At 38.2% G+C, this 18,900-nt stretch overlaps 1 protein-coding gene across 1 annotated transcript; it reads right to left on the bottom strand.

The window, feature by feature from the left end:
• Window positions 1–670: 670 nt before the first annotated feature.
• Window positions 671–12,763, bottom strand: aldh3a2b (aldehyde dehydrogenase 3 family, member A2b). Its single transcript, XM_083565416.1, has 11 exons — window positions 12,534–12,763; window positions 10,174–10,336; window positions 7,974–8,205; window positions 6,295–6,380; window positions 5,294–5,502; window positions 5,082–5,199; window positions 4,028–4,169; window positions 3,749–3,915; window positions 2,821–2,920; window positions 2,168–2,406; window positions 671–2,064 (listed from the first exon to the last, which is right to left on the bottom strand). Exons 2-11 carry the CDS (start codon window positions 10,333–10,335, stop codon window positions 2,047–2,049), a joined length of 1,473 nt encoding a protein of 490 aa, XP_083421542.1. The 5' UTR covers window position 10,336; window positions 12,534–12,763; the 3' UTR covers window positions 671–2,046.
• Between the last annotated feature and the right edge of the window lie 6,137 nt (window positions 12,764–18,900).

Below are 18,900 nucleotides of genomic sequence, written 5' to 3'. Positions count from 1 at the left end.
TACACTAATGTACTTTACACAGTCTTTAACGAAAGACACATTACACGGTGTAACGAGTGAAATATGTTGCGCTTCCTTTAGGAGCAGAGCGGTATTTTGGGAACAGCCTGGCACTGCATTTTTCCGCTATTACTGCATGTGTGCAAGACTGAGGATTGTGTCCTTATTATTTTCTGATGCTCATTTCTAAGTTTCTTTGACTAACCCGTAACGCTGTTGCCAAGAAAAATAAAAAAGCACGAGTTTTGGAAAACTGTCTGTGCTTATATGATTTCTGTTGTAACTGGAGTTAGCGAGCTCTTCCCTTCACCCAGACTCAACGCGTTACAACGGCTTGTATCTAAACAGTAGCCTACCAAGAAAGTCATTGTTCACTATCTTCCTCTTTCCTTTCACAAATATTTCTCTCGGGAGTTTATCTTTTGGCATCGTCATGCATTTAAAAATCACCCGATCACCCAAAACGTAGCAAAAAGTAACGGCTTATAGTCCGAATAATACTGTATGAGTGTGTGTGTGAATGGAAACTCTTACTGAAGACTTTAAAACACTTTTGCACTTGGCTCTGGATAAGAACATCTGCTAAATGCCACAAATGTAAATTTGAAATATAATTATATGGTATAATATACTGTTTTGGGTGTATAACAAAATTGGACAATTTTCTCCATTTAATTTCTGTAAAAGTGAATTTATTTGACAGGTAAGAAAATTAATTATTTAAATGGTCCACTTATTATTTCCATTAATATTCAACAGAGATATTACATTTGAAAAAAAAAATTAAAAATGAAATGGCAGACCAATGAGATATAACATGTTTCTTCACAAATATTAATAATGCATTTTCACCCAGTAGTAAATTTTTACTGACCAGAAATCAAGTGTTTCAATAAAGTAGTTAATCCTTCGTTGGGAGTCGGTTCCAGTCCTCATGGACTAAAGTACAGTTAAATTACTCAAGCGCTTGATAATTAATTAATTTCCTTAGACATGAGGTCAGAACAGAGTGCATTCATGTGGACTTTTGAGACTACATGTCCTGGCTAATGGATCTGAGGTACATTTCTGGAATTATTTCCGCAAAAATGATTGGTATCATCAAGAAATGAGTGGTAAAGGACCTGCAATCATGATGCTGAATTATAATACTTTTTATGAAATGTATTTGTCATAATGCTCTAAATGTGAAAGCTTGGACTTTTTACACACTCAAAAACAATGCATACAAAATGTATTATTTAACGGTTTACATGAAAAAAACGAAGATTGTTCACTTTTTGATGGGTAAAATGTTTGAAATGGTGATTTCCACCCCATTTTGGTCACATGACAAACCCCACCCATGAGCCAGCGCTTCCTTTATACAACAGCTCATAACCAATTGCCCTCTACCCTCTTCCACGTACGTGAATTCACAGACACAGGATTGGTGTTCAGGACGTATATCTATAAAATCATTGTCACTGTAACGTCAGTGATAATGTTGTCAGTTAGAACGGTATAAACAATTTCTGTAGAAATGTCCAAGATGTCTTCATGGTTTAGCACCTTTCCATGGGTCATACACACAATGGTGCTGCACCTCAGTGTTTGATAGCATCGAAGACACCAAAGAAAAAACCTTAACTGGAACGTGTTGGGTTTCTTCTTCTAACTCTAAAGCATAATTGTCAGATGTTTCCTCCAATCTTTTTCATGCAAAGAAAAGAACACAATGCATTGCTTGTGAACGTTACAAAGTAGTACCGTTAGTTTCCACACTAACGGTACTACGTGCTAAACGTGAAATGATTTATTTTCCTTCATAAAAATCGTCCTAATTAAAAATGAAATAAATGACTATAGACTTCAGTCAGACAAATCTGATGTAAGAGAGTGCATCACAGATTAGCGTAGCATTAATATTAACGTCAGACTGGAATTTGGATCCTTCATTAGATGCAGCACTGAGGTGATTTAAGGCAAGAAGCAGCCGGTATAAGAACCCATCCCGGTTGCTTTACTCAGAACCAGAGATAAATTCCTGGCGATAGCTGTCGTCTCTCAGTCAGAGAGGAATCTCTTTAAAGAGGAAAAAAGTTTATCAGTCATCCATATTAATGTTGTCTATCCCACTTTGCCCATGTGTCATAATCATCTCAGATGTTTTTTTTGTTTTTTTTACCTGAATCATCACGGCAGCAGCGACGACCAGCAGAGCCATTACGGCCATGCGAGCCAGCTTGCCCATCTCCACCTGTTTAAGGATGAAGAAGCGAGCCCAGTCCAGTTTCTTGGCTGTGTGTGGTGGGTAGCGCATATTGTTCACTCCTTCCATCTTCAGCTGCTTGATGAGGCAGCCTCGCAGGTGACTCAGCTGATCAAAGGTAAACTTGCCGTGGTAGCAGCCCATCCCGCTGTTGCCTGCAGGGGGCGACAAACTCCTTGTTTTAAACCTGAACCTACTCTAAAAACAATGTCTCTGAAAATCCCTGAATACAAATATTTAAATTTCTAGAGATATTGTGAAAATGTTGAAGCGTCCAGGATTTAAGCATTGAGCCAGTCATAGTCATCTTCCAGAGTTCATATCTGACATAAAAACTATATAAAAAAAAATCTCAAAACTCAAAAAATGCAAAAAAATGTATATGAAAAGATTTCAGCTCAGTATTTCTCAGTTTCAGTGCTCCACAAAAGTAATGCCACCATGAGAGTCTCTAAAATGTTCGAATGCTTTCTAGTAATAAAATCTCTGGACTGAAATACAGTCAAGTAATGACGGATAAATAACACTGAGGAATGCTGGGACTGTGTGAAATCTGAGCGTCCGCTTACCAACACCACCGAACGGCAGAGAGCTGACGGAAAAGTGGACCAAGCAGTCATTGGCCAAGACGCCTCCGCTGGATGTCTCTGAGATCATACGCTTGATGAGCTACAGCAGGGAAAGAGAACAATCGATCATTTTTAAAATTCCCTACAATGATACCTGGTGATTGTTTCATGTGACTAGTTCAAAAAGAAGGTCATAAGCTGTGTGTATATGCAGTTCCTCTGAAGAACGCAGCATATCTACAATTAGAGGTAGACCGATAATGGATTTTACCGATATCGATCGCTAGGTTGGCTCGTACTTGCCGATAACCGATTAATCATCTGATTAAAAAAAACAAAAAAACACTTCTATGTAAAATAGTACTGGACTTTATTACAAAAATAAAAAAAACAGTACTGAATCATAAAAATTTGATAAATGAAATAAATATGAATATATGAATATTTGCCTCTAGAGGCCGCTGTCGTGATGATACAGATGTACAGCGGACAATTCCAGCAATCAACTAGGCATCTAGCCAACATCAGTATTGACTGTCAGCTGAAAAACTCATGAGAGCTTTAACATCTACACCCATCTAACTGCCCTCAGCTGGTGTATTCTGGGGGTGTGGCTTTATACATGTGTTAGTAGATTTCATTAGGTCTGAAGTACTTAAACATTACAGCTCCAGTCTTCATGAATTGTAACTAATACTAAAACTCAACCCTCACCCAGACGTCCTCCTAAACATGCACTGATTGAAACACCTTAAATTTCCACACAAATTTTTACAACAATAAAATGTATACCACAGTGCCACCTGGTGACTGCTGAATGCATAAAGTGTCTCATATTGCACACATCATGTTCTGGTGCTTTTATCACGGCCGTTGTCATTGAATTTCTTTACTAACTAAACTAAAGTACTCGTAGTACTGTATGTACCTTGTTGTCTGAGCTGAAGATGTAGAGGGCCAGAGGTTTCTCTCTCTGGTTGATAAAGTCGATAGCCTCGTCCACACTGCCAACACTCAGGATAGGCAGAAGGGGTCCAAAGATCTCTTCCTGCATGACCTTTGCCTCGGGCTTCACGTCTCTCAAAACCGTTGGAGCTGTGAGCAAAAGTACAAGCTTAAAAAAAATTGGGTTTTGAACCAGTGTGGCCATAAAGAAGTTACCATTCTCCTGTTGCACCATTCCAAAACGAATACACTATGCGTTTACCGATGTAGCACTCGGATTCATCATTTTCTCCTCCTATAGCCACAACGCTGTCCTCCATCAACGCCATCACTCTCTTGAAATGGCGCTGGTTGATGATGCGTCCGTAGTCCGTGCAGCTTTTGGGATCTTCTGTGTAGAAGTCCTTAAAAGAACAACAACAAAAAAAAACATAAAGGCGTCCACAAATCCAGTGACGTGCATGTTTCTGAGGTCAAGTGCGATGTGTGTGAATGAATTCTCAATGCTCTCGTATGTTCTTTGACACGCCTCCATAACAGGGCACCGTGCATGAAGCAATAAATATGACAAATACTGCATCAAATACACCAATCAACATAATGGCCACCTGCTTTATATTGTGTTGGTCCCCCTTTGCTTCACAAAACAGTCCTGACACGAACATTAACAGCATGAACTTCTTCAGCAGTTTGAGCTACAGGAGCTCGTCTGTTGGATCGGACCACACGGACCAGCCTTCGCTCCTCACGTGCATTAATAAGCCTCGGCCACACATGACCCTCATAACCCTCAAAACATTCACCACTGTTCCTTCCTTGGAGCACTTTTGATAGATACTGACCACTGCTGACCAGGAACATCCCACAAGAGCTACAGTTTCAGAGACGCTCTGACCCAGACGGCTAGACGTCACAATTTGGCAATTTTTCCTGCTTCTAAATTTAACTTCTTCCAAATTGCAGATCAATATTTTCATTTACAGTTCTTTCTCTCTCTCTCTTGTTTATCTCTTGCTTTCTCATCCAAAATGCCTTTGTGCACACAGCTCTGTCAGACGTGTCTCATTTGATTAATTCATGAGGTTCTGAGGTTCAGAACTGAATGACTGCTGATTGTATGGTGTACTGGATTTATTGATATCATAAGCGACGCACTTCTGTGACATTATCAGGTTTCCACACCGGACGCATTAGACTGGACATCTTCGAGACGCTTTTATCAGAGTTAAAAATAAAGAACAAGTCTTTCCAAAGCCACTGAGGACGGAGCACCATGGTTACTCGAAGGTGTATACCTGGATTAATTGTAAGCTTACCTTCACGTTCTTCTTTATCTCTCCTATTACTCTGTCCTGGATGCTCGGGTCACAGAGAATGTAATCAGGTGCGATGCAGGTTTGACCACAGTTTGTGTACTTTCCCCAAGCAATACGTCTGTGAAAGTGTCAAAATCTTTTACTTCCTGCTTGGGAAGCAGGTGAACTATAGATTTAGAACAAGGTAAGAATACCTTTATGCTTGGACTCACCGACAGGCAATGGAAATGTCGCAGTTCTTATCGATGTAGCAAGGACTCTTTCCACCCAGCTCCAGAGTAACAGGGGTCAAGTGTTTAGCGCCTGCCTCCATGATCAGTTTGCCCACCGCGCAGTTACCGGTGTAGAAGATGTGATCGAATCTCTGCTTCAGCAGCTCCTGAGTCTCTGCTACTCCACCGGTAACCACCGGGAACATCTCCTGAAATACCCAGAAAAGGTATTATGTGAAACCTACACATGAGAAGAACTGTTCCTATTAACTAGATGTTGACTGATAGTGGATTTCACCGATACTGATAGTTAGGTTGGATCGTACCTGCCGATAATCGATTTATTAACTGTTTTTTAAAAATGGATACTGGACAAAAAACCAGACAAACACTCCATGGAAAATAGTACTAAACTTTATATAAAAAAGTACTTAATCATGAAAATGTGCTAAATGAAAATAAATCTATAAATAATAAATATAATATAGCGCTCTCTCTGTGCATCGAACAGTCACACGTAAAAACAAACAGCCTGCAGTGTCAGTGACTCACCTCTAGGGGCACAATGTCATAATGACAGCGGACTATATCGGTATAGATTTTTACCAATAGCCTATAGCTCCAGCAATCAACTACTGGCTCTGATTAATCTGCACAACCTAATAATCAATCTGCCTCTACTATTAAATACTATTTATCTGTTAACGCACTATATCCTTTTAACATGGGCACAGAAAAAAGATACAGACTGCATACGCACTAAAAAATTGCAATTGCATGGAAAAAAGTTTTTATTTATTTATTTATTTTTCTTATTCCAATTTTAAAAGGAAAAAAAAGGTAAAAAATTTTTTTAGAATAAATTAATTGTCTTAAACTTCCAAAGATTCGCTCCATGTTATCAGAAAACCTTTAATCTAACAACTGAAGCATCAGTTTTCCCTCTAAAAGGTCTGAAACACAGATTTTGTATTAGAGAGGTTGTAACATTTCTTTCAAACCTTGTCGATGTACAATGGCAGAAGATTCTCCATCACTTTGGAGGTGTGGACACACACTTCTGATGGCTTAATGACAACAGCATTACCTTAAAAAAACATCAAACAGGTTTTTCAATTTGAAAATAACTTGAAAGTGCTTCATGAAATAAAAAAACACTGATTGTAAAAATCATGAATTGGCATTTTAGTTGCTGAACTCCATCTCGCGTGTGATAATTTCCCACACAAACCCCCTGCAGTGAGGTTTCATGCAGTGCTCTTATTGTTATGGATGCTACAGAAACTGGCTGCTCAGTGAAAGTTCATGTCAGAGTTCAGACCCCGCCTGAGTTCGCTCTGAAGATTTGATAACGCTGCAACCTTGCATGCAACTAGAAGATCATTGCATCTACCTTTCACCTGAATGATAACAGGAGGGAGGAAACATGACATGTACTCTGATCTATTAGCAAACACAAGACTGGGCTAAAGTACAAGAAAGAGCAAATGAACTCCTGCACAGAGAATTCCTGCATCAGTGGGACGATAAAATCTTCCACTCGGCAAAAATATCTTTTATTCATTTTTTGCACCAAAATTTATTTTAACACAAAAAGCATTCAGACTATAAATGCTTAATGCGTAAATTCTTAGATCAGCCAGTAGGTGGCGGTATTATTATCATTATTGTTATAATTAATGTTTTTTTTTTAAAGCACAATAAAAGATATTAAATGACCATGTAATTATTATAATTATTATCATTGTCATATATGATTGTTATTAATATTATTGATAATATTTTAATTTACAAAAATTTGGAAATATAATAGCTATTATTATGTCATGTCATGTCATTTTCTCCCGCTTATCCGTAATTCGGGTCGCGGGGGCAGCAGTCTAAGCAGGCCCCCGCCTTCGACTGCTTCCCAATCCTCACAGCACCGTCCCTTAAGGTCTCTCCTGCAGGTGGTGAGCCCACAGGAAGGCGGCCCCACGTCACTCCGACGTCACGGACCTTGATATTTCCCTCGTAAGGGATTAATAATAATATTTTATATTATTTCTAAATAAAACTATAATCCAATTATTATAATCAAATTTTCTATGACCATGATTTTAAAATATTATTATTATTATTATTATTATTATTATTATTATTAATTTTCTAAATTCTAAAAACAATTTTCAAACATACAAACAAACATTTATTAAAGCTCATTTATTTTTTAGTGTCCCTATTATAGTACTTATTACTGGCACAGTGAGGAGAGTTTTATTTGCAAAGGGTGGCAACTAACCAAGCAACAGTGTATTAGAGACACATCACGAGTGTGTTTACAGGCTACGTGAGTGTTCTGGAGCACAATGTATTATAAATATATGCAATATATGAGCTCACACTGAATAGTACACTAACATCTGTTAGCACCAGTATTATAGTAACGTCTTTCGATTTCATATATATATTAATGTGCCTGACCTTTTAACAACCTTACACGAGATGCCAATAGCCCTGAAGGACTTATGTTCTTTTGACTTGGCCACAAAAGGCCATTTTGTAAGAGACGCATTCTGATTGGTCCTTTTGAACATTAGCATTGTTAGAGGCAGCAGTTTGTGCTGAATGGAATCAGATTTCACAATTCTGTTGTGTTTTATAAAGAGCGTTGTGGGTTTTGTGTCTGCTGATAGGGCACCTGCAGCGATGGCTCCGATCAGTGGTTGGATGGTGACGGCCCAGGGGTAATTCCAGGCCCCGATAATGAGCACCACTCCCAGTGGCTCAGGTTGAATGTAGACCTGATCTGATATGGTCAGCAGGTTTTTAGTCACAGGCCTTGGCATGGCCCACTCAGCTAGCTTGCTGATGGCCATGTTGATCTCTCCCTCCAGACCCAGGGTCTCGTAGAGCGGTGTGCCGAACTCACTCTGCCAACAGAAACAGTCGAACTGAATATTAGATCAAATTCCTCAAAATGACAGAAATCACAGGGCAAACAGGATTATATAGCCAGAGGTCTTCAACATTTCGTACATCACGGACCTGTTTCACTTTGGAAATATTATTACGAACTGGCTCATTTTGTTTAACATAATTTAATTTAATGTTGTACTGTCTTGTTCCTTTTCTACTAAAATAGTTCAAACACTGCCTGGAGGTATGTTTTGGCTCATTATCTTGAAGTAGGAGGTGAAAAATAAGGATGTTCGAAATAGTCTGACTCATATTTATATATTTATATATACAGTACACTACAGTTCAGTACACAGTCAAACTGCAGACTCATTAGTGAATCTAATCTCGATCTCTTCTTATTACACACATGGGGTTTGGAGCACGTGACCTGGCGTAGAAACGCAACCGTATTTCAGATATGAGTCATATTTGCATTTTGCAGGCTGCTTTCCTTTTTCCCTTTTCAGTGAATGTCTCAATTTCCATTATCATCATCACCTGTTCTTTTCTGACCTCCTCCAGTGAAGATACTTTCGAAAGAGATTTGTGTATCACTCATGTTAATAATTAGCACACGTGTGAAGTGTCGAAATGATGATAACAAAATGCACAATAAACGACTATATCTATGGGTATTTTCCCAGAACGTCTACTATTGGGTTGCGACCCGATGGTTGGGATTGGTAGTGGTAGATTAAGTTATAGATAGACAGATACATTTACTTGTCACATTACAGCACAATGAGATTCTTTCTTATATCATATTCCACTGATGTGGATCAGGTGTGGATCCAAGCTTGGCAGTACTGGGGCTTGAATCCCCAACCTTATGATCAGTAACCCAGAGCCTTAACCATGTTCGCTAGCATTTTCCATAACAGACAGTGTATTGAACTGTATTGAATGAATACTGTGCAGTGTAATTTAAATGTCATTTAAATTAATTTGCTAGATTCTTTTTTTTTTTTTTTTTTATTAGCGGCAGCTACTGTTGGGCCCTAGTGCAAGACTCTTCGCCCTCAGGGGAGTATCCTGGCTGACCCTGTTTTCTGGGATATGTGAAAAAAAAAAGAATTTAATGGTGCTGTGGTGTTTATGTGACAAACACGGACTGGTTCTAAACGTTTAAGGCAAGCTGTGTCTTGAAAATTAGCTTGTTATGTACATAGCTAGTCAAGGCTGGTAAATTAGCTTGTGAAATTTGCTAGCAAGTCCAAGTTTGTAATTTAGTTTGTTACGAATGATTCAGCTAGTTAAGAATTGTAAGTTATGTAGTTAAATGGATTATATAGCTCGTATTCATTTCCAAGTTAATCAAGCTAAAATATATTTTACAACTTTTAACATTCGATTTCTTTCATATCCATGCGCCTTTTTAGATAAATCCAATAAAACATCTAAATATATAACTACACTATTATCTAATCAATCATTCACTTGTATTATATCATTCTCTTATAACCTGGATGTTTTGCATTCATGTGGGATTCTCATGCTTGAAACTTTCATCCATTAGGGATTCACTTCGATGAAAAGTATAATATGTACGATATGTCACATGTTCAACAGGAAGTTGCATCAGCTGAACTGGTTGCTGATCACATGAAGGTGAAAAAAAGAGTTCTCTTATTCTTTTTCTACTTTTTTCAGTTGTACTGACCAAAAAGGTCACATTGAGAGTACAGGTTTTATTCTTTAAAATGTATTTTAATAAAAAAAGTTTGTATTTGTTGTATAAGATGTCGATGTCTTTAGCATTGATGTTACCACATTCATTCTAAGGAAATGCTAAAGAAGATAGTGTTCACTGATAAGGTGACCAAATGTTTTTATTTTTAATAGTGAAACGCATGTTTTTGTAGCTGCAGTCTTGTGAAATGTGAATATAAAAGAGAGATTAAAAAAAGAGATTTTTGAGATTGACAACAGCTAAATGGCACCTTGTTGAGGTCCTTCTTGAGAGCATCTGCGATTTCCTTCTGCCTCTCCACAAAAAGGCGCTGGAGGTTCTTCAGCTGGGTGATGCGGTACTCTAGCGGTTTGGTGCGGCCGGTTTGAAAGGCTTTCCTGGCACGCTCCACGGCCTTCTGCTCTTGAGACATCCTGTGAAAAATGGGAGAAAAAATCATCTCACTATAGCTCTATTTTTGGCACCTACTAAGCCCTTACTTCATTTTTGTGAAGCCAGCTGAGGAGGAATTCCCATCGCTTCAGGCAATGCCTCAAATCATAGCTAACGTCTGTTTGAACGCATTAAAAACCTGCAGCAGGTTCAGGCGTATACAGATTTCTCTCATGTAACTACAAACCAATTCAACAGTAATTAGTTACATGCCATATTCCACATTTCATCCCAGTGTGCTGGTATAATAGCCTTCACTCTTCTGGGAAGATGTTCTACTAGATTTTGTGGAGATTTGTGGAGATCCATTCAGCTACAAGGGTGTTGGTAAAGTCAGATTCTGATGTAGGTGCGAAGGCCAGAGCTCTAAAGCTGGAGATCTTCCACTTAAGCCCATATAAAGTATATCTTTATAGAGCTGGCTTTGTGCACAGGGGCATTGTCATGTATTGTGCAGGTTTGGGTCTCCTAGTTCAAGCGAAGGGAAAATTTCATGCACCACATCCAAAGACGTCCTTTACAATTGTGTCCATCCAACCTTGTGGTAACAGTTTGAGAAAAAAATCACATATGGCTAAATAGGAGGTTTTCAATACTACTATATAGTGTATGACAATATAATTAATATAGCTATTGTGCTAAAATATACCATAAACTAAGATAGATTTTTTAGTGAAATAGCAGCATGCTATTTAAAATTAAAACCTGTACAAGAAAAACATTTTATTTTACTTATGAAATATACATTTTGACTTGCATAGAACTTGTTATATCCTCAAACCTCGTTTACTTCATTTTGTAAATAAAATAATAAATAATAAATAAAGATAATAAAGATCAACTGCTTTTAAAATGCGCTCTGATTTATAAACAACGATTAATTGATAAACGACGAGTTTATAGGATTGCGTTGAACTGTGTTCAAATAAAAATATGGGCAGTAAATTAGGTGGTAATTCAATGTAATGTACTGTAGCTAGTAAAATTTGCTATGACGTTTTTTTGTGAATTGGTTTGGTAGTTTTGCGTGCTAATTACATTGTCTAAGGATTAGTTACATTTGCTTGTATGGTAAAGTCTGTAATTTACTGTAGTTTGTTAGAATAATTGTTTTGTTAAATTAGCTGGGGTTTTTTTTTTGTTTTTTTTTAAAGTAAAGTTTTGTGAATTAGCGTCTAAGACGACAGCAAGTCTGAATGAGTTACACTGGTTATTACACTATTAGGCCACTGATGTCTCATTGATGCTTGTAATCATCATGCAATTCATTTTATCTTAATGTTTCGCTAGTAAAATTTTCTAGCAAGTCAGGTTTTGAATGACTGCGAGATTGCACAACTAAATTTCATGAATTTGTTTGAGCAATTAGATATGTTTCATAAATGACCCAGATATTGAATTTGAATTATTTCCAAAAATTATGAATTACTCCTCCCATCAAGTGAAATTATTTCCAGAATAATTTCCATACGATTGCTCGGTTTTTGCGTTGTTATCTAGTTAAAGCTATTTACTCTTGAATACTGGAGTACGTTCACGTGAGTAGATGTTTGCCTCTACAGCTTATAACTGGCTTATAACTGCGTATTTCATAATATCAAGTGCAGTTTCTCAACCTGGAAAAGATCATTGAACTTTTAGAGCTTTCAGGTTGGAGAAGAAGCTTTACTGACTCCTGGGTTCTGGAACACTTCTCATTTCTGCCTGACTTCAACATTTCAACACTAAACATGTTTCATAATGCAGGAGCAGGATCAAGATCAAGATCAGGATCAGGAGGAGCAGAAGAAAAAGCAAGATCAGCGGTATACATCCTGCATCTCGAATTCTTTTCAATGAATGGAGTTCATCCTCGGGTTCATGGCTAAATCACGTGATGTTGGTTCGCACAAACAAGCTCAGAAGCTGCGTAGCGGAAATCCGTCTGCACCTCACACCGGCTCCGAACAGAACCCCCAGGCGGTGAAAAAGCACAGCAGGACGGCGTGATATTCTCAATATCGTACACTTTAAATCTGGAAAGTATCTACGGAGGCTTCTTGGAGGTTGACACGTGAACACGTTCTCTTCCCTGTTTCGCAGCTCGTCATGAACATAAACACGTCATGTGAAACAAGGAACATAGCGAGCAGACCGACCAGACTGCAGCGATACTTATTCAAGTGCATTAAATATTACCCTGCGTCTGTTTCTGTCCTCTTCCTCTCCTCTTCCTGTCTTCTTCTTGTCCTCTTCTTGTCCTCTCGCCTGGACTTCCAACAGCGGACTCAGTGAGGCTTATCGGTGCTGCTGCAGAGGCCAACCATGGGGCTCGCGCTCTGCTCGTTAACGGAATGGGCGGGGCTACGCAAAAGAGGCGGGGACTAAAATCTATCTATCTATCTATCTATCTATCTATCTATCTATCTATCTATCTATCTATCTATCTATCTATCTATCTATCTATCTATCTATCTATCTATCTAAACCTTTATTCTAAATGTAACCTAAATTTCTGTTACAGCAGCAAAGAAAAAGAAATGCAAATAAATAAAAGAATAAGACATAATGTAGTATACATTATATACACAACACCATGTATAAATACAAAAGAAGAAAAAAAAGGAGACCACGAGTTTTAAGCACCGTTTTAAATAATTGTTATTGCACATGTGTTCAAAACACTTTTTTTTATTGTTATTATTGCAGTTAAACAGTAATAACAGTGTGTATTATGGTGACTGGTTCACTGGGAGCAGCTCTGATTGTAAAGTCTAATAGCAGCAGGGGGAAAAGACCGCCTGTATCGCTCCTTCAGACACTTAGGATGTAACAGTGTGTCACTGAAGGAGCTGCTCAGGGATGAAACCTTCATACAGGGGTGTGAGAGACGTTCTCCAGAAATGATAGTTTTGCTACCATCCTCCTTTATCCCACCTGCTGTACAGTGTCCAGAGGAATCCCCAGGACTGAGCTGGACTTCCTGATCAGCTTGTCCAGTCTCTTCCTTTCTGCATTAGAAATGCTGCTGCACCAGCAGACCACACCATAGAATGGCTATGGCTGAGGCCATCACAGAGTCAAAAAAGGTCTTCAGTTGCTCTTCCTGCACTCCAAAAGAAAAACTCCTGATATAACATGAGGAAGAAACCTTGATAGAAACCAGACTCAAGAGGGAATCCATCCTCATCCTCAACAAATGTCCATTCATTATAGTCCCATCGTTGTTGAACTGTTCATGCAACATGTGTTCCTGATCCATTGTGAAGTTTATAATCCAATTGTTTATATTACAGTATTTACAATCCAAATCCATACTCAAAAAAAAAAACTTAATCTAAATCCTTAATAAATAAAACAAATAAAAAAATTTGGCTGTTTAATTAAATTTTTTTTAACTTACAATATTCATTCATCCTTTTTTTTTCATTCATTTTCTCCCGCTTATCCGTAATTCGGGTCGCGTCGGCAGCAGTCTAAGCAGGCCCCCGCCTTCGACCGCTGCCCAATCCTCACAGCACCGTCCCTTACGGTCCCTCCTGCAGGTGGTGAGCCCACGGGAAGGCGGCCCCACGTCACTCCGACGTTACGGACCTTTATATTTTCCTCGTAAGGGACCCCCGGAGCATAGAGGGTTAAGGGCCTTGCTCAAGGGCCCAAGAGCGGCAGCTTGGTAATACCGGGGCTTGAACCCCAGACCTTCCGATCGGCAACCCAGCGCCTTAACGCCTTTAAAATCGGAGCAACCACTAAAGTATCGAGAATCATTAAACATTATTCATGTATTTAATCAGTTGGGAAAAAAACCACAACATTTTGCTAGTAAGCTAGATAATGTAAGTTAGGTGTAAATTTGTAAACTGCCCAAAAACTCCTGAGAAAAAGAAAAAAGAGTAAAATATACACAACATTTTCTTGAAAGCACATCATCAGTCAAGAATTAGCAAGAATAAAAAAAAAAAGCGCTCCTGAGTCCTTCTGGGCCTCCTTTTACTCATATTAAGGTTTTGCTCATTCCCATTTTGGACTTGATTTAGTTAGTTAAATTGTCAGCAATGTAACTATGTAACCACACGCACACGCGCACACACACACACACACACACACACACACACACACACACACACACACACACACACACACACACACCCCTGATGCTTTATGTCATTTAAAACAGTATAATTTCTTTAAAACATTTCCAAGAATATTTTGTCCTCATGCTCTATGTTGAGTTTGGTTTCATTAATAATAAACATACATTTGCAAAAACCTTTTATATATATATTTTTTTCATTCCTATGTTAATTAGAGTATTAAAAACTTGAAAATTATTAATTTAAGATACATTTAGAACGGTTAAAAATGTGCAATTAAGTTGCAATTGATCACGAGTTAGATCATGCCGATCGTGCACTTAATCGCGATTAAATATTTAAATCGATTGACAATTCTGTTATTTATTTATGGTCTTAAATTAGCTTGGTTCATTAATTTGCCAGTTAATTTTGAAAATGTTTTCTTTCACTTATTAGGTTAAAAAATAAATGCTGCGATTTGAAAGTGTTCCAATCAGCCAGATGTCCCAGCAGACCAGCATTTTACAATAATATGTTCAAAATGTTTGCATTTCAAATATGATCCAAGGTTCGCATGAGCTCTCAATGAATTCAAATCAATGAAACTCTTCAGCGGTTCTACCACCATTGCAAAGCAATTCATCTGAATCTCAAACACAGCTATACAAACACATATTTAACACATATTTGTGTCCTCACTTGAAGCACTAAACCATCTTTCAGTCAAATTCCCGTGCAATATTTTTGGACCTAAATCAAAGAAATTCTCTCTGCTAGCACTTTCCCCCTAAAGAGAGCGAGCTGGCAGGTCGACTTCAGATCTCGCCACGGGTTACCAGGAGATACTGGGATGTGTTGCCACATCAAACAGAGCACAGGATTCACGTGTTTGCATATTGTGAAGGAAGAGGAAGCTCTATAGACGTGGCACGTCATGAGCACCAGTGTGTCAGAGCTGGGAAAAAAGTGTCCATTGTGCCAAGGTCACTATTTACACACACACACACACACACACACACACACACACACACACACACACACACACACACATACGCTTCCTTTGGGAAATATTATCAGAAGGTATGGGATTAGCTTCCACTGTTATGCTGATGATACCCAACTACATATCTCATAGAAACCAGATGAAACATCTCAATTGGCTCGAATTGGATGACCCATAACTTTCTATTGTTAAATTCTGATAAGACGGAGATTTTGCTCATCGGCCCAAAAACGAGTACACAGAAGCTCCAGCATTTCAACCTGCATTTAGCAGGATGTTTTCTAACCACTAGTTCCACAGTAAAAGACCTGGAAGTTATTTTAGAAAGCAACTTGTCTTTTGAAAATCATATTAACCATGTTACAAAACAGCTTCTTCCACCTTAGAAATATTGCTAAGCTAAGAAACATGTTGTTTATATCTGATGCAAAAAAGCTCCTCCACGCGTTCATGACCTCCAGAATAGACTATAGTAATGCATTACTAGACAATGCATTAATAAACAAGCTTTAGTTTGTCCAGAATGCAGCAGCCAGAGTTCTCACAAGGTCGAGAAAATGTGATGACATAACCCCAATCTTCCCATTCCTACACTGGCTTCCTGTTAAGTTTCGAGTCGACTACAAACTACTGCTTCTCACTTACAAAACACTAAATGGTTTGGCTCCCAATTATCTTTCCAGTCTTCTAAAACGCTTCAATCCGTCACGCTCCCTGAGATCTCAAAACTTCTAGTAGTTCCTAGAATAGCAAATTCCACTAAAGGCAGTAGATCTTTCTCACATTCAGCTCCTAAACTTTGGAATAGTCTTCCTGACAGTGTTCGGGGCTCAGACACACTCTCCCAGTTTAAGAGCAGATTAAATACTTATCTTTTAATCAAGTTCTACACATAACACACATCACATCATAACCTTGTGCTCCTGAACATTTGATCACATGCACATTATCAACTTGTGCTGTTAATATCATGAACAGCAGCTACGCTAATTCCTCTCAACTGCTTCTCGTTCTCTCCCCATCCCGAGGCATCCTGAGGTTGCTCCAGCCCCAGTCACGTCCCACCTCATGAAGATTGTGGACCTTTAAAGATGCTGCCAACATCCCAAAATATCTAGAGACGTTCCATTGCCAATTGGATCCCACTTCATGTGGAGTTTAGACACTGCTGGAGAAGCTGCTGTTAGATCTGTGATGATCGCAAATGTTGAGCTATTTTATGAGTTGCTCAGTAGCTCCTAGTTTTATAACCACAAATGACTGTAGAAGACTGTAGAAAGATCATTACTTATAATCACACTCTCCAGTACTCCTGTATTGTTTACACTCTTCACGCTTGCATCCTTTCAGGCCACCAGGGGGCGACACACATTTTTAAAACGTATAAATATATATATATATATATATGATCCTTTAGCATTTCCGTTTTAAAAATGTATGTCGCCCCCTGGTGGCCTGAAAGGATGCAAGCAAACACTTATGAACAGTTATGCTACATTGGCTTAGGACCATGAACAGTTCTATACTTGTGTCCATCAGTAAACAGTTGAGAACCTGGTTGGAGGTGTGTGGAAGATCTCCTGCTATAGAGCTCAACCCTATTCAAAACCTTTGGGATGAACTTTTCACACTGAGTGCACCCCAGGCCTCCTCACCTCACCTAGCTATGTAAAATAACTTTTGTCTCTCTATATTATAACGCAGCCACTGGCTATCAATCCTGCTTGTTCTATCGCCACCTCAAAGCAATTTAAGAAGTATTCAGCCCAACTATTCACCAGACTATGTAATAATTCATCAATCTTTCTTTTGCCAATCCACACGTTTTGATTTTATTGCTGCAAAAGGAAATAAATCCTGCTCAAAGGCAGCTTTGTGTCAGTTCTAGTTGTTCAATTATTGATAGGGTATAATATTAGATAACTGAGACACAGATAATTGACAGATAAAAGATCGTAAGATAAAATTAGATACGACACAAAGGTCCTAGTTCACAATTTTATATTATCTATAATATTATATATATATATATATATATATATATATATATATATAAAGATAATTGAAATAGCCTGAGGCTTAATGATGGAGCTTCGATGAGTAGGAGGTTAAATAGACACCATACATACAATAATTTTTGAGGATATAATTCAAGACTGGCACTTTTAAGTGAATATTTTTTATTTAATTTTTTTTTTGGGAAGAAAAAAATCTAAGGACATATTTTTAGGGAGTTTTTTAACACCTGCCAATTGTGTAATTTGGGGAGTTTAAAAATGATCTAACTAGATTTTACTTATTAGTAGCTAAATAAAATTTATTATTAAATGTATTACATAAAGCCTAAAGTTTATTTCAAGTTCACTCTTACGCCCAGCAGAGGGCGCAGCTGTCAATCTCATCACCCTGCTACACACAATACACAACAATGCTATGGTTATAAAAAAAACAAATGAGAAATTTACTTATTATAACATTCTAAAACTATCAAACAAATTACAGCGTGAAATAGTTTTAACTGCCAATTGAAGAATTTCCAAACAAAACAGTAAACAGGATTTAGTAATAATACTGAATTTTTTTTTTTGGTTTATTTCAAAGTCGTGGCAAACAGAACCTCTTTGTATAACAAAACGAAACTCGTGATAGAAATTAATGAACAACGGTGCAAAAATCCTTCCAAAACAAAGCTGCGTGTGCACATTCATAGAAAAGATAAAAAAAAATGAAAAACAGATTCAACACCACAGAAAGAACATAAAGGATCAGTGTTTGGAAAATCTCTTTTTAGAATAAAGCCTGGTAGGATAGAAGAGATGAAGTATTTTAAAAGACACACCTTTGAACTTATTGTTATAAAAGAATTCAGGTATCATTAGTCGATATGTGAGGAAAAAAAAAAGGTAGGCCATGCTGCTTCAGAAACCGAATCCCTGATCTTCCACTCCACAGTGGTGCTATGAAGCGCTCTGACAGAGTTTCATTACTGTTACCATCCAGAAGACGACTTAATCAGGCCAGGTCAGGCCTCACAATAAATGTATTATATAGAAAATGTGTAGGTTCTCCTTGTGCTGGCACAGCAGCTCTGATCCATCAAGGCATTGACTTCACAAGACTTTTAAAGATGTGCTGTGGTATCTAGCACCAAGATGCTAGCAGCAAAGCCTCGCACATCCCAGAGATGCTTGACAGGATTGAGATCGGGGAAATTTGGAGGCGGAGTCAACACCTTTACCATTCCAGCAAAACGTTGACCAGAGCTTCACAACATTCGCTCATTCGCCTTCTTCCTAAAATGCATTCTGGAAAATGCTAAATCTAGTATATGCAGTGCATAGGAGAACCACACGAGTGGCTGAATATAGTGTATTTATTCTTGAATTTACCCCTTTTTTTTTTGAGAGAGAGAGTGGAAAGGGGCGCCCGTCTTGCAGACCCCTCAGCAAATGTGCAGTTGCACCACCGTCTGGTGCCATTTCCTTCC

This window comes from Silurus aristotelis (genome assembly GCF_946808225.1).
Source record: "Silurus aristotelis genome assembly, chromosome: 16".
Lineage (NCBI taxonomy): Eukaryota > Metazoa > Chordata > Actinopteri > Siluriformes > Siluridae > Silurus > Silurus aristotelis.
The sequence above is the reverse complement of the archived record's forward strand: the minus strand, read 5'-3'. Positions and strand labels throughout refer to the sequence as shown.